The sequence below is a fragment of the Macaca nemestrina genome, chromosome 2, assembly GCF_043159975.1.
Source record: "Macaca nemestrina isolate mMacNem1 chromosome 2, mMacNem.hap1, whole genome shotgun sequence".
NCBI lineage: Eukaryota > Metazoa > Chordata > Mammalia > Primates > Cercopithecidae > Macaca > Macaca nemestrina.
The window spans coordinates 118107180-118131535 of NC_092126.1; the positions used below are offsets into that span (position 1 = coordinate 118107180).

At 42.8% G+C, this 24356-nt stretch overlaps 1 protein-coding gene across 5 annotated transcripts in view; it reads left to right on the forward strand.

Moving 5' to 3' along the window:
- LOC105480634 (calcium voltage-gated channel auxiliary subunit alpha2delta 3) overlaps positions 1-24356 on the forward strand; it is a 932903-nt gene that overhangs the window by 419561 nt on the left and 488986 nt on the right. For all 5 annotated transcript variants that reach the window (XR_011620085.1, XM_071091908.1, XM_071091909.1 and 2 more), the window contains 3 exons: positions 11184-11315; positions 20862-20922; positions 21016-21166. Coding sequence is in view for 4 of the 5 variants with exons in the window: in XM_071091908.1 (XP_070948009.1) it covers positions 11184-11315; positions 20862-20922; positions 21016-21166 (344 nt within the window). In the remaining variant the exon portion in view is untranslated. The remainder of the gene's footprint in view (positions 1-11183; positions 11316-20861; positions 20923-21015; positions 21167-24356) is intronic.

The following is a 24356-nucleotide window of genomic DNA, read 5'->3' on the forward strand; positions in this document are numbered from 1 at the left end:
GACCAGTGCAGATGTGGGTGTATGTTGGGAGCTGGAGGGAAAGTGGATTTGTTTTCAAAAGGGGTCCTGGGCCAGATCAGAATGGTGTGAATCCTCAGGCAGTGGGATTAATCTCCCTGTGATGAGTTTTCAAAAACTACTGATGCTTCTGGAGCAGGGTGGGTGCTCTGGCCGTGGTGTTCAGTACAGATTTTCAAGCAAAATGCTTGAGTTCCAAAGAGCTGCTGTGACAGTTTTGCAGCACGGGCATTGTTCCAGTATTTGCTGGTGGGAAAAGGGGGATTCTGAACCTTTCCAAAATGAGCTTTATGTCCTTTCCAGCCAGAGCCAAACCTCAGGAAGGAGTGGGTTCCTCAGCATTTTGTTAGAATGAAAAGGTGACGTAGTGATGGGGAAGTATCATGTATCAAAGGAGGTGTTTTAAATTAGTGAATATTAGCTTAACTACAGTCAATCAAATGCCATTTTAGAAATGGAAGCCTCTTGGAATGTGATTAAGTTCACTCTACAGTATTTTAGCCATGATTTTATGCCTTGTAAATGTCCCCTCTACCAGCAGACCTCAAGTCCAAATGTTGGTAGTGATGCAGTAGTCTCACTGGCCTGCTTTGCAGCAGAGAACCTGGGGTGGATGCATCCAGGAACTCTTGGAGGGGGACTCCAAATTGGTACCCAGTACTACTCTATCTTCATCCATCCTGTCCTCTTTAATGTATGCATATATCCCAAGTATTAAGTACTAAGATGCCCTGTCAGGGCCCCAAGAAAGCCTGAGGGAGCCCCCTCTTCTAGGGGTCACCTACTTATTTGATGATGGCTAGGGGAAGGCAGCCTCCTCTCCCTGCCCTTGCTTTCCCCCACCCTTGTGTACTGTCTGGTAGCCAGTAAATAAAATTCAAGTCTTCTGTTATCTAGGAGTTTTTACAGGAATTTAGCTAACTTTCACCTTGAACAAGGTAATGTACTATAGCAGTGCACTTCAAAGCTTTGGGGATAGATTTCCTCATCTGTAAAATGTGGCTAGGAAAAGTAGTTCTTGACTGCCTGGACCATACATAGTGTGTGGCACATTGTAAGTGCCCCCTAAGTGGTCATCTCTGCCACTATCATTATCAGCATCATCATGATTTCTGTGATACAATTTTCTTCTTAATATTTCTAAAAGAGACTTGTGAATGGTTTATTCCAGGAGAATGAGGAAGAAGAAATGCAAGTTTCTCCACAAAATTTAAAATATATGAAAGGAGAAAGACTATTTAAAGTTGATATATTTATGGCAAAACAAAATTCTAATCATTCACACGAACTCTCACCGGGGAATGAAGCCTGACGTGTAGCATACCTGAGGCAACAGGCTGAGGGAGACTAGAGCATTCTCTGGCATTTGCCAAGCCGTTTGCTTCCCAGCTCCATCTGGAGTGGTTCAGCACTGGGCCATGAATCCTCCTTGTCCCTCTGGTCCCAGGGCTGCCAGAAATTGGCTCCACCTTTGTGAAGAGCAACCTGCATTTCATGTCTAGCATATCACTAAGTTTAGAGGAAGGATAAATGTTTGGCAAATAAACCTATTTTATAATTCAGCACATATTAAGGACTATTTTCCAATAGATATAAAGTGCTTGATAATTAGCATCAAAACTGTTCATTATTTAATCTATGATCTACTTAGAATGAATGGGAGAGATGTCATTTACTTGCTGAAATGGGAGACATGAAAACTATCCAACCATTCTCATCTTGAATTTGGTCCAACACACCACACAGAAGAAAACTCCTGCATGGGCTTAATCCCCAGACTCCCCTGCCTGCTATAATTTCATAGCTGGGAGGTGCACAGCTTTGAAGGCATTTAGGAAAGACAGAGATGCTTCCTCCAGCCTTGTTCAAGGCAGGCATCTGCACAAGGGCCACACTTTAAAAATCCTGTTGATTCTGAGCTGAGTCCCTTCCCTTCCATCAGTGGTTTTTGGGTAAATGTAGTTTGTCTCTAATTCTGTGTTAGCTTATAATTGTTCGTCCTCACTCAGATTCCCTAGAAGTTGACCCATATTTTGTGGTAGAAAATGGCAAGTTTAAATTAATACAGTTCTGCTAATAAATGGTATTGGGGGAAAAATCAAGTGTATATCAGATGACTGAGGTCTGGAGAGGAAACTCAAGCACTAAGGCATCCATGAAGTTTTTGATTGCCTGTCCTGCAAAGAGGAAGTAGGCCATATTTACTACAGATTTTGGAAAATAAATTTGATTTTGGAGCCATGAATGAGGGCATGATGGACCTTGGCATGAATGGAACACAGATTATGTCTGCTACAAAATGCATTCTTGGCAGGAAACTAGCATATCTGCTAAAATCCTTGCCACGGCCTCCCCACCTCTCCAGCCTTATCCAGTACCTTTCCCCAAAACACCAGATTCTTCCTGACTCAGGGTTTTTTATCTTGCTTATTCACTCTGTGTACAAAGCTCTTGCTAGCCTAGGCATTTGGGAGCTGGTGCCATCTCAGCATTCAGGTCATCTATATGACCTCTGGGAGGTCATCTTTGACCACCCAATTTGGGTAACCCGCTGCCCCACTTTCCACAGCCAGTGACTCTCTGGCTTATCCCATTTTATTTTCATTACACCTATTTCTACTTGAAATTCTCATTTATTTGCCATTGTTTCTCTCCTCCTCAGACTGAAATGTCAACTTCATTGTCTAGTATACTGTTGAATGTCTGATACAGTAGGTACTCAATCAATATTTGTTGAGTAAACAAATGAATGAAAGCGTCATCACAGTACCTTGCCCTGATAATTTAAGGAAGAGAGAAAGAGACTTGCCTAAAGTCTGTCCTGGATACTCTCAGGACAGCTGAACTGCTGCGGGTGGGGGCTTCCACTGTTCTGGGACTAGTGATGGGCGCTGGTGGCGTATGCAGTCCTCCCACCACACAGCAAGTTCTGTGCCTTGTCTTAGATGCCTTTGAGGAAGAGCCACTCTCATCTGGCTTCTACAGATGAAGGCACTGGGGCTGAGGAACATTAAGTCACAAGCCCAAGGCCATTAGCTAACCAGTGATAAGTGAGATCTCAGACCTGGGACGCAAGCTCCAAGGCCCGAGTCCTGACTGCCGTGCTGCTGTTGAGGTGCTGCCCAGCAACCCTGATGTGGAGAACATGGTGAAAGTTGGGAGCTCCTCTTGAGACCTTATTTATTTCTTTCTTTATTTTCTTTTCTCTCTCTCTCTTTTTTTTTTTTTTTTTTTTCGAGACGAGGTCTCACTCTGTCACTCAGTCTGGAGCCCAGTAGTGCAATCTTGGTTCATTGCAGCCTTGACCTCCCAGTTTCAAGCGATCCTTTCACCTCGGCTTCTTGAGTAGCTGGGATTACAGGCGCCACCACCATGCCTGTCTACTGTTTTGTGTTTTCTGTAGAGATGCAGTTTTGCCGTGTTGGCCAGACTGGTCTCAAACTTCTGAGCTCAAGTTATCCATCCGCCTTGACCTCCCAAAGTGTTGAGATTATAGGTGTGAGCCAGCGGGCCCAGCCAAGACCTTATTTATTTATTTTCTAATGAATGGAGTAAATAACAACCAGTATTTATGAAGCATTTTGTATGTGCCAGTTGCTGTGCCAAGTGCTTTACATCCATTAATTTGCTTGGATCCATGCGGGCTGACCATCTCAGGCACTGCTCAGGATGGAACGTATAACTAAAATACAGTAATAAGAGGGAGCACCTTATTCAAAGATGCAAAACCAATCTGGAAAGGTATGCGAGAGTGTGTAGGTGTGTGCAGAGAGAACGTTAGCCATGTGCCACACAAGAAGACCCTATGTAGCAATGTGCACACCACAGGCCAGAGCAGTTATCTGGGTGAAAATGAAAAAAGAAAACTACAAAAGGAGTTTGCTGTTAGGTTATATGATGCATTACAAAGACAGATCAGGGTTGTGGGAGGTGCTCTTCAAATACAAATTATAAATTTATCTCAAAGGTGGTGTGGAACTCTTACCCCCCAAACATCTGCTAGTAGTCTGTTTTAGTAAAAGCTGAACATCTGATAGATTCTTGACTGGCACTGGGGGTAACTTCATGTCTCAGAAGGTAGAGGAAACAGAACTGCTATTCCTGGATTATATATTGACCAACATGAATAATAAGTTAATGTGGATTGGATAGGAATGTTGGAGAAAATGACCATGTTATCCTGGAATTCACTTTATTGAGCAGAGTTCTGGGCATTGATACATATACTAGACATTCAGGAAAGTGATTTTAATCCAACTTAGGGCATTACAGGTAGGACCCATTGACAGAGGTCAGGAAGAATGGTTCGCTTAGGAAAATATAATATGGACATGAAAATCTGAATTGTTCCCACAAGAAGAAAAGGGTGAAAGCCTTGAAATATCCTTCGCTGGGTAGAAGCCCTGCTCTTATTAAACTCAGATTTTTAAAAGAATACATACAAACCATATTGTGTAGGATAATTCAGAAAGTACTGGGTTGAACAGTGGTCCCCAAAAGATACGTTCACGTTCTGATCTCCAGTGCCTGCAAGTGTGGTTTCATTTGAAAATAGGGTCTTTGCAGACATTATTAATTTAAGGATCTTGAGATGAGACCATCCTGAATTTAGGGTGGTGCCTAAACCCAATGACCAGTCCTTCTGAGACAAAGTAGAGAGAGAGATTTGACATAGACACACAGAGGGGAAGGCCATGTGAAGATGGAGGTAAAGCGGAAATAATGAGGCTACAAGCCAAGGAGTATCAAGGATGGCAGGTGAGCACCTGAGATCAGGAGAGGGGCATGGAACAGACTCTCTTAGAACCTCCAGAAGGAAGCAACCCTGCTGGCAGCTTGGTTTTTAACTTTTTCTATCCCTAATTGTGAGAGAATCAATCTCTGTTGTCTTTAAGCCATCCAGTTGGCAGTATTTTGCTGCAGCTGCCACAGAAAGCTAATTCAGTGCCTTAAACCTCTAAAAAGATGAAAGGTGGAGGTACAAGTTGAGGCTCAGATAAATGTGATGCCTGAAGAACCCTAAGTGAAGCAAAGGGGTCTTTTAAACAGAATTTGAAACAAAACACAAACAAGGAAAATGGTTCGTCTGCTACTCCACAGGTTGCTGTCATTTTCACAAGTGACCATAAGAAAACAAATCAGCTCAGCCACCATCGAGGGAACATGAGGCTGAGCTCTGGTCCACACTGCAGCATGACATTTGCCTGCTCCCCATGGGACGGTGGAAGGACCAGGGGACCTGGGTATATGTGGGGCATAGGCAGCATTGACTGTCCCGTGGGTTACTTCATTTCCACTCTCTGTCAGTGATGTTGGGAAAATCATATTTAACTTGTCTATTTTTTTTTTAAACTTAAATACTCAGATGAAGGCTCCGTCTATTTTTTCTGTTTTTTCTTTACCTATCTTTTAAATGACTGTCACAATAGACAGCTATTTAAGATTTCCCCTTCTCTTAACATTGCTTGCTAAGCAAGCTTGTGAAATCGATATACTGTGATTATGTTACAAGCCAAGGTAAGTGTTATTTCAAATATTTGATCAAATGGGTGTGTACAACACAGCCCCCATTTTAGGTAGATTATATTTTTTAGTGGTTCTATTTCCAGTTATTCACCATGCCCTTGGAAAAATCGAAGCCCCCTCTTCTTGCAGAGGCATAATTTTAGAGCAAGATTTGGTGTCCAAATGAAGTGAATGAAACATCCTTAGTTTGCTTTGTATTTCTGAAGATGCTCACAGTTCCTCAGGGGGCAATCTTAGATTTCTAGGACCACCTGGAGGTCTGGGCACCAAAGAAACTACACTTAAGAAAAAAGAATTGTCAAAACTGGGCAAATCCCAATTGCTACACTTAAGAAAAAATAATTGTCTAACTGGAAACTGTTTGACTCCTTAACATGTTGAGACAGTGAGCTAAGGAAATGGAATTTTCGCTGCTTTTTGTGGAAGGTTTTTATGACACCGACATAATTGAGGCCATTGATGGAGGCAAGAACCATGGATTTTTCAGTGTCATTATTGTATTTGCATACAATAATGGATTAATTTAAATGGGTTTTGCCGCTAGGGGTGAGTCACAGTAATTGTTATCAAGCTTAGACAGGAAAAAGAAAGAGCTCCATTTTCCAGGATTGTGAGGATAAAGTCCTCCTAAGATTACTTTGTGGTAAAAGACTGATTGGGTCATTTTCACACCCCCAGGCTATGATGGGGTTTATTACAGTTTACAAGAGTTACAGCATTTGCCCTTGAGATGGAATTCAGAACCCCAGTTACCTCAGTGATCTGAATGAATAAGGCAGGGCAGAGGTGACACAACAAGCCAGGACATCGTGTCTGCCCACTGGCCCTGGTGCCATTTTGTGGACTCTAGAGCTGTGCAGATGGATGTCCTGGGGCTGCCGCTGGAAAGGGGTAGGCAGCTGTGGAGGAGGGGAGGTGCACTGGGGCCATTCCTGAGTGTCCTCGTAAGTGGACCTGACTTATATGACCATTTCTAGCATCATGTTGCTTATTGTTTCCTCTGCAACTTGACGACTGGAGTAACCTCATCCATCCTCACCCTTCCTGTCTGTATGGTATTGACGAATCTCTGGAATGAGGATGTCACAGTGGGATTGCATGACTAGGCGTCCAGCAGGGAACTCTGGTGAGGGTACAGGGCTCTAGGCCAAGGGAACAGCCCCATTGATGGCTGTGTGAGTGCCTCTGGCCATTAGCTGTTTTCTGTTGATTTGTTTAACTTTCTAAACAGGTCTCTAGGGTGGGTAATTTTTTTTCTTTCCGTCTTTTATTTTAGGTTCAGGAGGTACATGTGCAGGTTTGTTATATGGGTAAATTGCATGTCACAGGGAGTTAGCGTACAGATTATCACCCAGGTAATAAGCATAGTACTCAATTGGTAATTTTTTGATCCTCACCCTCGTCCTACCCTCCACCCTCAAGTAGGCCCCAGTGTCTGTTGTTCCCTTCTTTGTGTCCATGTGTACTCAGTGTTTATCTCCCACTTATAAGTGAGAATATAGGCTGTTTAGTTTCCTGTTCCTGCATTAATTCACTCAGGATAATGACCTCTGGCTCCATCCATGTCACTGCAAAGTATACAATCTCATTCTTTTTTGGGACCATGTATTCCATGGTGCATATGTATAGGGTGGGTATTATTTTGCCATTTTACAAATAAGGAAACCTCAGATCAGAGGCTTTGGCCCTTAGTAGCTGGATGTTTTTAGGAAAGTACCTTGTTTCCTGGTGCTGTAGTTTCCACTGCTAGAGAGTGGAGGAGAATAAGGGATCCAGCCTGCCTTGGAGGGCTGGGCTGCTGAGGGGGGATAGGAGATAAAGTAAGCACCACGCCTATACCCCAGGAAGGACTCAGTGAAAGTTTCTCCTCCTCCTCCTCTTCCTCATCATTAATAACTCATGTAATCATTCTCAAACTTTTCATCCTGACACTTGACAACTATTTCTCCTCTAAGAATGGAATGTTGCTTAATGTGGCATCATTTTGAAACAGGGTCTTCAGAGGTTAAAAAAGAAAAAGTGAACCATCACAGAGCATCCTCAGTGACCCACATGGCTTCAGCCAGTGTACAGGAAATACTTGTTTATTCTCCTTCTTTGTCTTCACTCTTATTTTTTTTCCAACTTTTATTTTATTTTATTTTTTTGAGACAGAGTCTTGCTCTGTTGCCCAGGCTGGAGTGCAGTGGTGCAATCTTGGCTCACTGCAACCTCTGCCTCCCAGGTTCAAGCTGTTTTCCTGTCTCAGCCTCCCGAATAGCTGGGACTACAGACGCCTGCCGCCACGCCTGGCTAGTTTTTCTATTTTTAGTAGAGATAGGCTTTCACCATGTTGGCCAGGCTGGCCTTGAACTCCTGACCTGAAATGATCCACCTGCCTCAGCCTCCCAAAGTGCTGGCATTACAGGTGTGAGCCACCACGTCTGACTTCAACTTTTAAGTTCAGGGGTACATATGCAGGTTTGTTATATAGACACACTTGTGTCATGGGAGTTTATTGTACAGATTATTTCATCACGTAGGTATTAAGCCTAGTACATATTAGTTTTTTTTCCTAATCCCCTCCCTCCTCCAAACCTTCACCCTCCGAAAGGCCCAGCGTGTGTTGTTCCCCTTTCTGTGTCCATGTGTTCTCATCATTTAGCTCCCACTTATAAGTGAAAACATGCAGTATTTGGTTTTCTGTTCCTGTGTTAGTTTGCTAAGGATAATGGCTTGCAGTTCCATCCATGTCCCTGCAAAGGACATGATCTTGTTGTTCTTTATGGCTGCATAGTATTCCATGGTATATATGTACCACATTTTCTTTATCCAGTCTATCATTGATGGACATTTAGGTTGATTCCATGTCTTTACTATTGTGAATAGTGCAGCACTGAGCATATGCATGGGTGTATCTTTATAATAGACTGATTTATACTCCTTTGAGTGTATGCCCAGTAATGGGATTGCTGAGTGTAATGGTATTTCTGTCTTTAGGTCTTTGAGGAGTCGCTACACTGTCTTCCACAATGGTTGAACTAATTTACACCCCCACCAACAGTATACAAGTGTTCCTTTTTCTACACAACCTCACCAGCATCTGTTACTTTTTGAGTTTTTAATAACAGCCATTCTGACTGGTATGAGATGGTATCTCATTGTGATTTTGATTTGCATTTCTCTAATGATCAGTGATGTTGAGCTTTTTAAAATATGATTGTTGGCTGCATGTATGCCATCTTTTGAGAAATGTCTGTTCATGTCCTTTGTCCACTTTTTAATGGGGTTGTTTTTCTTGCAAATTTGTTTAAGTTCCCTATAGATGCTAGATATTAGACCTTTGTCAGATGCATAATTTGCAAAAATTTTCTCCTATTCTGTAGGTTGTCTATTTACTCTGTTGATAGTTTCTTTTGCTATGTGGAAGCTCTCTGGTTTAATTAGATCCCATTTGTCAATTTTTGCTTTTGTTGCAATTGCTTTTGGTGTCTTCATCATGAAATATTTGCCTGTGCCTATGTCCTGAATGGTATTGTTTAGGTTGTATTCCAGTGTTTTTATAGTTTTGGGTTTTACATTTATGTCTTTTAACCATCTTGTGTTAATTTTTGTATACAGTATAAGGAAGAGGTCCAGTTTTAATATCCCGCATGTGGCTAGCCAGATATTCTAGCATCATTTATTGAATAGGGAATTCTTTCCCCATTGCTTGTTTTTGTCAGGTTTGTCAAAGATAAGATAGTTGTAGGCATGCAGTCTTATTTCTTTGCTCTCTATTTGGTACCGTTGGTCTATGTGTCTGTTCTCATACCAGTACCATGCTGTTTTGGTTACTGTAGCCCTGTAATATAGTTTGAAGACAGGTACTGTGATGCCTCCAGCTTTGTTCATTTTGCTTAGGGTTGCCTTGGCTATTCAGGCTCTTTTTTAGTTCCATGTGAATTTTAAAATAGTTTTTTCTAGTTCTGTGAAGAATCTCGACAGTAGTTTATTAGGAATAGCATTGAATCTATGAATTGCTTTGGGCAATATGACCATTTTAACAATATTAATTCTTCTTATCCATGAGCATGCAACATCTTCCATTTGTTTCTGTCATCTCTGATTGCTTGGAGCAGTGGTTTGAAGTTCTCTTTATAGAGATCTTTCACCTCCCTAGTTAGCTATATTTCTAGGTACTTTTTTCTTTTTGTGGCAATTGTGAATGGGAATTCATTCATGATTTGGCTTTCAGCTTCACTGTTGTTGGTGTATAGGAATACTAGTGATATTTTGCACATTGATTTTGTATCCTGAGACTTTGCTGAAGTTGTTTATGAGCTTAAGAAGCTTTTGGGCTGGGACTGTGGGGTTTTCTAGGTATAGGATCATGTCTTCTGTAAACAGGGATAATTTGACTTCCTTTATTCCTATTCGAATGCCCTTTATTCCTTTCTCTTGCCTGATTGCCCTGGCCAGGACTTCCAATATTGTGTTGAATAGGAATTCACGGTTATTTTTTAAAATCTCTGAACTGAAGGCAAGGAGTTATCTTTGGGCTACTGTAGGTGAGGAAAAGAGATTTGCTCATGGGATTCCATGGCAAAAGAGTAAATGATTGCCTGGTATCTGGAGAACAATCTTTGTGTTGTCCTTCTGTATTAGCCTGTTCCCATGCTGGTAATAAAGACATACCTAAGACTTGATAATTTATAAAGGAAAGAGGTTTAATTGACTCACAGTTCCACATGGTTGGGGAGGCCTCACAATCATGGCAGAAGGCAAAGGAGGAGCAAAGGCACATCTTACATGGCAACAGGCAAGAGAGCATATGCAGGGGAGTACCTCTTTATAAAATTCCTTCAAAAAATGTCTCAGATCTTGTGAGACTTATTCACTATCATGAGAACAGCACAAGAAAGACCTGCCTCACCCTAATGATTCAATTATCTCCCACCAGGAATTATGGGAGCTACAATTTAAGATGAGATTTGGGTGGGGACATAGCCAAATCATATCACCATCCATCCATCCTTCCCTCTATTCCTCTACAAGAGTTTTGGAGCTTCTGCCATGTGCTGGTCAAAGGGTACAGCAAAAGACCACAAGAGGTAGTCTTTGCTTTCACAGAGCTCACATTCTGCTGAATAGCAGAATTAGAGAGATTTAGTTATGTAATTTCAATTTATTTATTTTTTTTAAAAAGCAAACTTCTAAGTCAGGGCAAAGAGAAACAGAATAGGGCTGTGTTGGTGGCTGAGGTGATTACAGTGAGAGAAAATACAGTTTTCCTATTTTTAATACCAAGTTCTGGCTCAGTAGGGGGAAAAGCAGGAAAATAATGCTAATAAGGTCTCTCTCTGCTTTCTTAAAGAGGATTATGTGATTTTCTCTATGGGATATGTGACATTGAAAGGTACAAATAAAAGGAAGTGTCTTTTAAGTAAGGAATCATAGTTAGAGGCTCCTGGGAGACTAGGAGGGCTCAGGCAGGAGGGGAATCCCCAGCATCTGGAATCCCCGGGAGCTAAATGTTTTTGAGGCTATAACTTTCTTCATAGCCTCCTGCAAGATGGAGTACCTCGTGCCAATATCTGCCAAGTGGTGTGGGAAATAAAAGGAATTTTATTTCACTTTGTTTTCTAATACACCCCTCTCTTTCTCTTTCTTTTTTACAGACCCTGCAATTGTCAATGGGGTTTATTGGTCTGAATCCCTAAACAAAGTTTTTGTAGATAACTTTGACCGTGACCCGTCTCTCATATGGCAGTACTTCGGAAGTGCAAAGGGCTTTTTTAGGCAGTATCCGGGTGAGTATCCCTGCATTGACAATTATGACTCAGATTAATGATAACTGGTAATGAGATATTTTTCTTTAGGGTTTGAGGTTAAAACTTTTCTGCCTTCTCTTAGAAGAAAATGAAAGATGAAGTGCAAACCTGTTGTCAGGGTGCAGGACAGGAGTGGCAAGGTGGCATCCACATGGGCATACACACACATAGGACGTGATCACAGAACTCTCTGGATCTGCACCTTTCTCAGTAGAATAATTCACAGAGCTGTCACCACATGTGAAGAACTGTGGTGTGAAATGTACCTTATTTAATACTTCTGAACAAGAGTTTGACCTTATTACTAATACCTGCTATTACTGCTGTAATTATTATTATTGGGGAAAGGAGCAATTCATACTTGGGCAATTGAATTCTCACTAACAGGCATAAGAAATAGAGAATTTGAACGGGATTTGTCCACCCCAGAGCCGACTCCCCTTGCAGGAAGATGTTGAAATGGCCCACGCATCGCTGACGGCAACAACCCTCCGCAGAGGGCGCCCGCAGCAGCCCCAGCACCCCAGGCACCCCCAGTGGTGCGTATCTCAGAGGCTGTCCCTCATGCCTTTGGAACAGGTGTTCCTTCTGGAGCCTTCTCAGGCCTCTGCTTTGTGATAGGATTTTAATTCTGGCTTGGTTTGAATTCTAATTAAAAAGGGAAGTTTTAATTTTGCTTACAAGTTGTGAAAACAGGACTCGGGGCTGCAATTGTGCCAACATCACAGCTGCAGAAATTAACAAGCTCAACCTAAAAGAAGGGGGAAAAAAACCACCCTGCATAATCTTGGAGCAATTAAGTGAAGCCTTTTATGTTTTCATTAAGTAAGACTAGGCACCTGATGGCTTCCCACTTTGAGGCACAGAGACTGCCGGCCTCCGCCTTGTGGAGTTGTTTGCCCCGTGCACAGCATCTGTCCCCCGAGAATTGCCTGCTGGGTCTCTGCTTCACCGGATTACAGAACATTTCCCAAGAGTCATGTTCAGCATAGCACGTGTGCTTCCTCCCAGAGCTCACAGAAATGTAAACAATAAGCATCCTATTACAGATAACGCCATAATAAACAGTGGGCGATTAAAGTTCCAGTGCCACCAAATTGCAATCTGCCTTGATACACTCAACAGAGAGCAAATCTGATGCAGATATTGCTGAAATCAGAGCCTGGCAGAGAGGTTGCTCTGCTTGGAAAGCCCCTGGGTGTCCACCCCTCTCACTATGTGGCATTGTGAAGAGGGCAAGACAGATAAGTAGAAACCACAAATCACCTGTTGTCTCCGTCAACAGGGAGTCCTTAATCTATGGTCACTAGGACGTTTGAAAATAAAGGAAATCTTCATAAAAGATTTGTGTAATAGGGGAGATTAATTTACATACAAGGTTTTTATCAGTCAGAACAATTGGTTCAGCCATGCTTACTGTTCTTTTAGGACATTTTGGGCAGGATGTGGCTCTGTAAAATGCCTGCATAATTTCTATGTTAGTGAAGACATGGGCCGCAGTCTACCAAGGTGTTTCAATGCCTTGATAAATGTCATGTGGCCACTCAACTCTGTGCTTGGTTCTAAACACAGAGCATGCCTCTTGCCTCCTGGACATATGACTCAAAGAGTGATCATGAGCATTTTGCCAGGATGTTTTTCTTTTCAGGATGCTTCTTTCCATTGTTACAGTGGTGTGAGTCAGTGGTAAGTGTGCCTGTTCTTAAGCAGAGGGAGTCTTTCTTCAGTCTTACTGAGTTCTGGCTTTGTACCCAACCCTGTATGAGGCCCTGAGGATAAAATCATGAACTAGACAGAAGAGGTCCCTGCCGTCATCCAGCTCCCTCTTGCGTTTGTCCTGGATTTTGGTTGCAAGTGACAGAAACACAATTCCAACTACCTCCAGCAAGAAGCACACTTACTGGCTCATGTAATTTGAAATCTAGGGAGTGTGCCATTTGGGCGACAGCTGGATTTCAGTACTCAGCAATGACAGACTGGAGCAAAGTCATTTGGAATTTGAATCCTTCCTTTCAGCTCTCATTTCTGTCTTCTTCCATTCTAACCTTATCTCACTGGCAGGTGATCTCCTCATAATGGGGAACAGGCCTGGCAGGATTTCTCAGTGGGTGTTCCGGGGGAGCAGAGGGCATCTGTCCCAGAAGCTTGGATGAAAGTCCAAGAATTAGCCTGGTCTGAGTCGCATGCCCACCCACCACTGATGCCTGAAGAACGGTGGGTAAGGTCAGCCATCCAATACCCTGGGGACTAGTCAGGATTATTGTGGCTTTGCCTAGACTGGAGTCCCCAAAGAAGGGGGCATCAGTGACTACCACAGGGAGGTAGACAGGCAAACAGATCATCATGGTACAGTGTGTTTCATGCTAAGCTAAGGGAAATAGAAGAGGCTGGGTGATCACTGAGAAGGATTACCAACTCCAACTCCTGGGATGAGAGGAAAGTTCTGAGAAGGAGAATTTTGATAAGCATTAGCCTGAAGGCCTTGGTGTGGTGATGATGTCCATTTCTGCATGGCTTCACACATAGGCCTTCACCAATTCAATGTATGTCCTAAGGGCATGTGGTAACTCTTGTGTCTCTCAAAAGGACTTTATGAGATGGTGGAAATGTTCTATATCCTATCTAATATCACTAATGTCACTGGCCACACAGGGGTAGTGAGCACTTGAAGTGTGCCTAGTGAGGCTGAGGAACTGAAATTTAAATGTTATTTAAAAATAAAATAATTAAATAGCCACACATGGTTGGTAGTCACCATGTCGAATAACATAATGCTGTAGGAAGAGACTTTTGAGTCTGATACCCAGTTTCCAAGGGACCAGCCTTAACTCTCAAGGCTTATATTGCAAAAAGGTCTTACTGAACAGGACTTCGTTAGGCTCTATAGTTCTTCTTTATAAAATGGGAACTCTACCCTGAAATCTTGAACCATCAGGCTTTCAATCCCTATCTCCTCTACTAGAATATTTGTCCCTAAGAGGACAGAGTCATTTGTTTTGTCCATTACTCTGTCACCAGCAGCAAGAATAACACATAGTGGGTGCTCAATATGTGTTTGTTGAATGAATGAATCACCTGTTAGATCAAACTCCACCAGATCTGTTGTCTCCCATCACACCAGTGGCAGCTGCCCTGTCTTTTCAGACAGAATAGAGCTATTGCCTCTTTGGGGAGCTGGTCCCCAGCTGCAGTCTGGTAGAGACTTGATGACTCAGCAAGGAACTGGCATAAATGCGGTACAGAACCATAGTCCCTTTATATTCTCATTGATCCCTCTCCTCCAAGTCTTCCTAGTACCTTCCCTTTCCACCCCACTACCACCATGTCCTGGACACTGGACATGCCCATCTGTTGGCTATCTCCTCCTGAAGCTTTATGACCATCTCATCCAGTGAGTAGTGTTCTCCAGGCTCCCCATCTCCCAGGAGGCAGAGAATCAAAGGGCTACACAGTCATCCCTTTTCCTGTGAGCCTTGACCAGTTCATCTTTTTCAGCCCTCTGTGGGACCCGTTTTCTACCTGGTTATTGGCTGAGGCCACCAGTAACTGATCTATTCTTCCTGTTCTGGCCAGTTCTTGGCTTCATTTAAAATGATATGGCTGGCTGACAGTACCTACCCATGTACTCTTACCTACATAAAGAAAACTGTGTCTATACATCACAGACAGGTCACTGTCTAATCAAACACAGGACATCAATTAGGTTCATGCATGATTATAAGAAGCCCCAGTCCCTTCCCCAACATCAGACTGTCACCTTTCTATAGCCATACACAGGGCAGTTTATTCCTGTAGAAGGCTTGGTAATTACAAAGGGCAGTGATTGTCTTATCTTCGCACCATGATTTGGCTGCCATAGGAAGGTGAAAGCTGGTTCATAGCTACAGCCACGATGAGGGAGCTGGACAGCTAAGTAAAGAGCTCTCCTTAAGTTTGGACTCATCCATGCTGTTTGCTAGTATCAAGTTTAGGTTCTGTGCACAGCATTACTTTTTGTTTCTTCCCTTGGATGCCTTCCTCACCAGGCTCAGGTTTAGCAATGGGGAGAGTGTGATTGATATTAGGGTTCTCTTCCTTGGCTAGCTCAACAGGACTGCCCCAATAAAGATGATCATAGAGTACCATAATTTACAATTTTCATAGTAATTGTCTTGCTACTTCCTCATTTTTATGGTGCGTAATCTCTCAAGAGACATGGCATCTGGTTGAATAAAGGAGCTCTTTTTAGAGAAATGCATAGGCAGCTTCTCAAGACATTTTAAAGCCAAATTTGACTGCAGCTTGACTCACATTAGAAGCCAGCATGTATTTTTGACCAGATATTTTAGATGTAAAGTTAACTGGAAGGTATGTGTTTCAACTTTAAATTATGGGCCAAGTACTAAATATTTTTTTGAGGAAGGAATTGGGCAGAACTTAGGGATAAACCAGTATCTTCCACCTCTTGATTTTCCTTCTTTCCACATCTTTCTGGACTTTTTGCTTTCAAATAGGGAAGACAAATGCCATGTTTCAGTAAGATAGGCAGTATCTGTTCAGGTGGAGATAGTTTTTTTGTTTGTTTGTTTGTTTTTGTTTTTTTGTTTTTTCGAGAAGGAGTCTTACTCTGTCACCCAGGCTGGAGTGCAGTGGCACAATCTTGGCTCACTGCAACCTCTGCTGCCCAAGTTCAAGCAATTCTCCTGCCTCAGCCTGCCAAGTAGCTGGGATTACAGGCGCCTGCCAGCACACCTGGCTAATTTTTGTGGTTTTAGTAGAGATGGGACTTCACCATCTTGGCCAGGCTAGTCTTGAACTCCTCACCTCGTGATCCACCCACCTCAGCCTCCCAGAGTGCGTGTAATCCCAGCTGGAGATGGTTTGAATGTCGTTGGCAGTGCCACTGATGTTTTATGGAAAACACTGTGCTTTAAAGACAAGGGAAGCAATGGATGAAGATGCCTTTTCTTGAAGTGGAGAGAAAAGGAGAACATGGAGCAGAAATAAAATGACAGGGCAAAAAGATATTCAGATTTTTATTGTGCTATTTGTTGTAGTCCTTCATAGTTCCATTACACAGTCTCAAACCTCACTGCCGCACAGAATTATGTTGGGAACATGCAGCTTGACCTTCAGTCTTGTATTAGTCTCTGTTCTCTTGGCCCTACTGTTTATTTTCACAAGCTAAAAGAGAACAGGAAGTCATAGGTTGTCTTAAATGAAATGAATTTTCCTCCAATGTTAGTTTGTAATGCCTGTGGGAGAGAAACCGTGGGATATAGCAGTGTTGCACAATGATTCAAATTCACTCAAATTTGAGCGTTTGAATCTGTAGCAGAGATTTTGACATTATTTTCAGTTTCACATAGGGGTTTGTGTACATGCTGAGGACCTTGTCCTCTGAAAGCTGAGGAAGACTGGCTGGCAATCACTGATGCTGACGATGAAGCTGAGAAAGCCCTTCTGGAGCAGGCGGAGTGGCAGTCTCCTCTGCCCCCGAACTGTAGCATTCCTCTTGTCTCGGGTTTCACACCCCATCCTACCTGAGCGGGATTCCAAAAGGCATACTGGCACTTTGCGAAATGATGTGGCTCGTGGGGGTGCTTCTTGCTTAAGTGATAATTCCTTGGATCTCACAGATTTAAGATGAGCCAACTGTTATTCCTCTGAGTTTAGAAGTTACCTGAATATTTTCAAAATATCTGTGTGGACCAACAATGACATACTAAAAAGGTGATACATCCTAGGGGAGACAGTGCCACCTGGGGCAGGGTTTTCTCAAGTTCATTTTTTAAAACATTTTCCTGTGAGATTTTTGGAGGAGGAAGGACTCCATGGTTAAATCATCTTGGTAAATGCTACCACTGGGGTCTCTGTCATAGACATTCAAGATGCACTTGAGCAGGTTAAAGGCCCTTAGCTGTTCCTTACATCATGTAGAAACCAATTTTGCTTTGATTCACTGAACGCTTGTTAGCATCCTGTAGAACTCCTCACAAAACACACTATGGAAATGCTTTTGCAAGGAAGAGAACGATGGCTTGAGAATTGGGAGAGCCCATGTTAGTCCTAACAGGACATCTCAGGAAAATCTGAAGATTTTGGCCCAAATGTCGGATTTGGGCAAAATGACACCCCACTCCCCTGCCACAGACTCATTCAGCCCTAACTCTGAGTCAAAGTATGATGTTCATTGTTACCTGCAGGGCAGCTATGCCTGGAACTGCCTTGAGGTACTGTCTTCATCCCTGCCCAATGTGTATCTCATATCCTGAGCACAAAGGGCGCAGAACTCACCGTTCCTGCTGCCACCCAGGCTCCTTTCCTCTGGCGGGGACGTCCCCTACACATGGCCAAACCAACCTTCCTTCAATTCCTTGAACAGGACATGTCTTCTCAGCCTCAGGGCCTTTGCACACATTGTTCTCTCTGCCTGGGATGTTCTTCTCTACCTTGTCACCTGCTTTTGTTTAACCCCTGCTTTTGTTTAACAAATCCTACCCATATATAGTGGGTTCAATAGTGTCCTCTCAAAATTCATGTCCACCAGGAGCCTGAGAATGTGACCTTACTTGGCTATAGGGCCTTTGCAGATGTAAGTAGGTAAGTTGAGATGAGGTTCTTATACTGGTTTAGGGTGACCCTAAATCTAATAGGATGGATGCCCTTATATAAGAAAGAGAGGATACACAGACACAGAGGGAAGGCAGCCATGGGAAGATGGAGGCAGAGGTTGGAGTGACACAGCTCTAAATTGACAAACACCAGGCATTACCGGGAGCTACCAGAAGCTAGGAAGAGGCTAGCAAAGAGTGTCCCTTAGAACTTTTAGATGGAGCTTGGCTCTGCTGACACCTTGAGTTTGAACTTCTAGCCTCCAAAACTATGAGAGAATACCTTTCTATTCTGCCACTTACTTTGTAGTTCATTTGGTCCTCCATACCCGTGGATTCTGCATCTATGGATTCAATCAACTGTGAATGGAAAATATTCAAGAAAAAAATTACAACAATAAAAAATAATACAAATAAAAGCAATACAGTATAACAACTGTTGATGTGTGTTAGGTGTTGTAAGAAATCTAGAGATGATTTAAAGTATATGGGAAGATGCACATAGGTTATATGCAAATATTATACCACTTTGTATCAGGGACATGAGCATCCACAGACCGAGGGTGGGGGTTCTGGAGCAAATGCCCCATGGCCACCAAGGGACAAAGGTAATTTGTTACAGCAGCCTTAGCACAGCAGTGCATCATAATTCTCACTCTCAGCTTGAAGATGTCTTTCTGACGTTAGGGATTAGGGTCGCCTTTATCTACTAACATGCATCAGGTATTTCTCCTCTATGACATCTCCAATACCTGCGACTTCTCATCCAGTGTCTGCTTCCTTAGTAGCTATGAGGCTTCCTGAGGGCAGGCAGGAGCCAAGTCCCTCTTTCTCCATCACTGCTCTATGTCCACTGACTGGCAGAGGGCTTGCCAGTTGGATGAAAATTGTGATTAGTAGACAAGATGCTCTGAGGTTGTCCCGTCCGATCCACTTTCATACTGGAATTGTATTCTTTGTTGGTTTTCCCAGCAGACTAATTTCATGTCAGCTTTTCAAAAAGCACCGAGTGGTTGAGCGTGGTGGCTTGCGCCTGTAATTTTAGCACTTTAAGAGGCTGAGGTGAGCCCAAAAGTTTGAGATCAGCCTGGGCAACATGGTGAAACCCCATCTCTACTAAAAATAAAAAAAAAATTAAAAATAGCCAAGTGTGGTGATGGGTGCCTGTAATCGCAGCTACTCAGGAGGCTGAGGCAGGAGAGTCACTTGAACTGGTGAGGCTGAGGATGCAGTGAGCCAAGATCACACCACTGCCCTCCAGCCAACAGAGTGAAACTCCATCCTGGGGGCAGGGGGAAGCACCAAGCTTCAGCGTGCCTGGAATGAGAAACAAGCCCATATGCAAGGAAATGGTTTCAGCCTAAGTGTTGGGGCAGTCAAAGATAATAAAATACTTTCTGCTCCCCGTGGAGCACACAGTGATAGGGCTGTAATCTGGGGAAGGATGCCAGAGCCGGAAAATGTTGGTGGACGATCAGAGTATCGGCAGGGATGACCGTGGTCTAAGGTCACTCTCCGCAGTTCAGTTCAAGAAACATCCACTGAACACCTCCCATGGGTCAACACATTTAAAAAACAAAAAATAAAAATTTCTCTTTATATCACATTCAAACCAGTTATTTGTGGAATTATAAATTGGAGCATTGCCTAGCCTCACCAGGGATATAACTTCACTGTTTATCAAGACTGTGCCATCCTAATGGTACCTGGCTTTATACAAAGCAGGTGTCAGATTTTTTTTAATTAATTGCATTCATGTCCCTTAGTGTACAACATCATGTTAGTTGTATTTTATCTTTATTACCTAATGACCTCCAATTTGGCAGTAGCTTCTTACACTTCTGTTTTCTGATTTCTTATGGGGAGTGTTTTTATATTAGACACATGTGCAATGGGAAATGTAGGTACAAGAAGGACAGAACCCAATATCTCTTTGGATTACAGACTACTGTCTCAAGGTTATCTGTGTGATAATTTGGGGATGTTATCTTCAGCAGATGCCTATTATTAGCCCAGTGTGGTCCTTTAGAAAGCTGGCCATTGTTAATCGGAAAAAAGAATCTTAGTGCCACCAGCTGAGTCAGGATTCTCTCCTGTGAAAATGATATCTCTGTTTTTATTTTCCTATCTCCAAAGTCTCTGTTGCAAATCCTCCATCTCTGAGCAGAACTGGTGGTTGAAAACAGTGATTTTCTGTCTTATTTTTAAGCAGCCAATGCCTTTCTTTTCAAATGATATTTTATTCTTAAAAGCTAAGTGGGATATATCCTGACTAGGCTGCAAACCACAAGACTAAGGATGTTGGATCTGATTTTACACATGGGGAAAACTCCCCAGGCTTCAGGAGCTGAAATTCAAACTTTATTATGCAGCATAATTAGAGCCATTTTATTTCATTTCAGTGTGGAAAGCCAGGCCAAAATTTCTGATTTTAAAATCAGGAGTGAGGATGCAACAGACCTGTGTGTATATCCTTAGTTGGAAACATTGTATCTATGCTTTCAACCCCCCTGCTATAGACATTACATCACCTGGTCCAGGGATGGGGCCAGACTCTGCCCAGAGATCTATGGATGATCCCCCCAGGTCCAACAACTTTCTGGACAGTAAGAAATGACCTTCGCTACCTTGATCCCTAGCCAAGGGAAGGAGCTGGAGTCGCATACTCTCTGGATGGACAGCACAGTCCTAAAAACATCTCCACTCTCTGCAGGCCTTTGGAGCAGCTGAGCTAGCGCTGTGTTTGCTATAGGGTTATGACCCGAAAGCTCCTGCCTGGATTTGGCGATGGAGCATGTGATGAGCCCCGGAGTTGGTCTTTGCATGTGATTTTTCACCCTGTCCATTCAATCAGCAAAGTAGAGCAGCCTTGAAATGCTATGAATAAATATTTGAAGTTTCTGGGTTTCTCATGACCCCATTTTTCTTCTAGGGATTAAATGGGAACCAGATGAGAATGGAGTCATTGCCTTTGACTGCAGGAACCGAAAATGGTAGGCAGTGGTCAGACCTCTTCGTTATTTCTCAAAGAGATACCTTGAAGAGAAGTCAGGATTCATTTTTACTTAATTTTTCCCTTGACCTAGGTACATCCAGGCAGCAACTTCTCCGAAAGATGTGGTCATTTTAGTTGACGTCAGTGGCAGCATGAAAGGACTCCGCCTGACTATCGCGAAGCAAACAGTCTCATCCATTTTGGATACACTTGGGGATGATGACTTCTTCAACATAATTGCTGTGAGTGCAGCTGTTTTGTGCCTTCTTTGCACTTGGGTTCATTTGATCTTTTGGCAGTGACTGGTTAACATTGCTCTGACTGTTAGATCCAGAGCACCTAGATGCCAGAATGTGAGACCTGTTTAGTCTCATGAAAGTTCACAGAGTCATGGACAGTGGAAGGGCTTTGGGAAATGCAGTTGAACACGTTGCCTGTCTTAACCTACCACATAGCCACACCATCTGAGAGAATGGCACACCAGATGTATTCCTGGGGAGCTGACATTTTCAGATTCTTGGAAAACAGACTTAGCAAGATTTTCACCAAACCACTAGAATTTCTCACATGGAAATTAACTTCCAGCTAGGTTAGCCTGATGATATTGATGATGATAATAATTAATAATAATAATGGCAAAGAAGCAACTAAAATATGGAGAGTGGTTTATGGCTCATAGAACACTTTATTTCAACTTCTGGAAAAAAAAGGCAGCATTTATTAAATGCCTGATTTTAATAAATGCCTTACTCTTCATATTTTTATTATCTTGGTTTTTCACAGCAACTCTAGGAGGTAGGGGGTGGTTTAGGCACATTCTCAAATGAAGGTGCTGAGATTGGAAGAGTGTCAGTAACTTGTCGAGGTCACAAAGCTGACAAGTGGCAGATGAGGGAACCAAGCCTGAGACAGGGCAGTCGTGTAGCCTGGAAATGACCACTTATTCAGGTCTCTATCTTGTCAATGAAAAGAGTCAAACTCTGCAAAATATTTGAAGAGATTTATTCTGAGCCAAATATGAGCGACCATGGCCTGTTGACACAGCCCTCAGGAGGTCCTAACATGCGCCCAAGGTGGTTGGGCACCTGTTCAGCTTGGTTCACCGGTGCAGCTTGGTTTTCTACATTTTAGGGAGACATGAGCCTTCAGTCAAATACATTTAAGAAATACATTGGTTTGGTCCAGAAAGGCAGGACAACTCAAAGCAGGGGCTTCCAGCTTATAGGCAGATTTTAAAATTTTCTGGTTGACAATTGGTTGAGTTTCTGTAAAGAGCTGAGGTGAATAGAAAGGAATGTCTGGGTTAAGATAAAGGTTAGTGGATGCCCAAGTTCTTATTTGCAGAGGAAGCCTTCATGTCCTAGGCTTCGGAGAGAATAGGTTGTAAAATGTTTCTTATTGGACTTAAAGTCCGTATTGATGTTCATGCCAGAGAGGTGTAAGGAGGCATGTTCGCCCCCTGTTTCCCATCACGGCCTGAAACAGTCTCTCAGATTAAATTTTAAAAGAGCCCCCGTCTCCTATGTAGAGGAGGAAGTCCATTCACATGGGTGGGTGGGGGTCTTAGAATTTTATTTTTAGTTTACATTCTCCAGTTCTTTTTCTTCTTCCCACTGATTATTTCGTATGATTTTCATCATGCCCCTTACGTTCCTCCTGCTCTCTTTCCAAAGGCTCATCACAGTGAGCCTGATTTCTGAGTCCTTGAGCACTTAGCCAAGTGCGTGTGTGTGGCGGACACTTGTTCTTTTGCATGAAAATAACACACATCGCATCTATTTGGGAGGTGGAGTAGTTGCTATGGGCAGTGGAGGCAGCATGGTGACGGGGGCAGAGCCTGGGTTTTGGAGTTGGGCTGTTTTGAATCGCATTCACACACATATGCTGTGTGTCTTGGGGCTAATTACTTTAGTCTGGACATCAGCCCTCTCAACTGTGAAGTGGGTGTACTCACCTTGCCCACAGGGTTGCTGCTGGGATCATCTGAGTTGATGCACCAGAGTCAAGCTGGTGCACAGGGCTCCTCAGCCAGTGGTGGGATACAAAAGAAGAGGGTGCTCTGAGAATGCTTACTGTGGTCTGCATGGCTCCCCTAAACCCCTGAGGAGAGTATATTGTCAATGGAGCCTTATGACTGGGCTGCCTTCTGCATGGGCATGTCACCCACTTGTGTTCTCCAGGCAGAGGGCCTGGGCCTCTAAGTGACATGAAGATGGCCGAGGGGATTGCCTGAACTAGTAACCTGTCTATACAGGCCTCTTCTGATCAGACTCTCAGAACAAAAGGTTCTGATTTTAAGAAATCCTAAAGACGAAAGGGAAAAGAAAGAGAACACTAAATTCCTTGGGAGCAGGGGTTAGTCTTGTTCATTCATGTGTGTATCCCCAGCACCTAGGCAGTGCTTGGCAAATAGCAGGAGTTTAAATATTTGTTGAATGAATAATCACCACAACTGCCTCCCATAGAGTGCTCACTGTGTACAAGTCAGTTGCTAAGTGTCCTGTGTGGATTATCTCATTGAACCCTCACCCCAGCCCTGTGCCATGTAGCATGGAGACAGAGGCATGAAGCCGCATTGAGTTACACAGCCAGGAAAGGTGGCATGGTTAAGACTCAGACATGGTCCGGCTTCACCTTGCACTGTTTTCTGAGCAGAAGTGAAGAGGATGTAGTTGATCCACTCAGCCATCTTATCATGAAATTATGTGGCCTCAAGGCATAGTTCTTTGGAAGACAACTTTCAGATAGTTAGAACTTTGGGTTTGCTGCCAAGTTACTATAGTTGCCAGCCTAGTGGTGAGAATGCAAATGTGGCTTGATCCCCACACATCCTGAAGCATTTACAGATAAGAAGCAGCTAATTTGAGACTATCTTTCTTATTAATCTTTAATTACTCATTACAGAAGAATCAGAAATTCACATAATAAGAAGAGCTAACTAATTACATCCTGCATTCTTTATCAGTCAGGATTTATTGTTCTGTTAACAAAACCAATCGACTGAAATAATCTATGTAAGTTCATTAAGATATACAAACAGTGTCAACTCAATAAAGAAGAGAGGGTGATTAAGATAATTAAAAGTAGACATGCCAGTTATTATAGAGCAGTTAAGAAAAAAAATTTTTGCCCCAAATTGTCCCTTTATATAAAGAAACCCATTAAAGATCCCATTAACCCTCACTGTACATCTGTTTGTTAATTTTCAACATAAATAATCAGCTTCAACACTATTTACATAATTATTTCAACAACTAGAAAGGCACTCTGAACTTCTTTATTTGAAGCCTTTATAGTAAAATCATGAACTTTGTTCCTCTAATGGATAAGAGAATGTATCAGATATGTTAGTGAGTTTATATTAGAAGGCCAAGGTCATAAAAGAACCATTAATTAACAGTAGTATTTATAGATTCGTTGCTTTTTAATGCA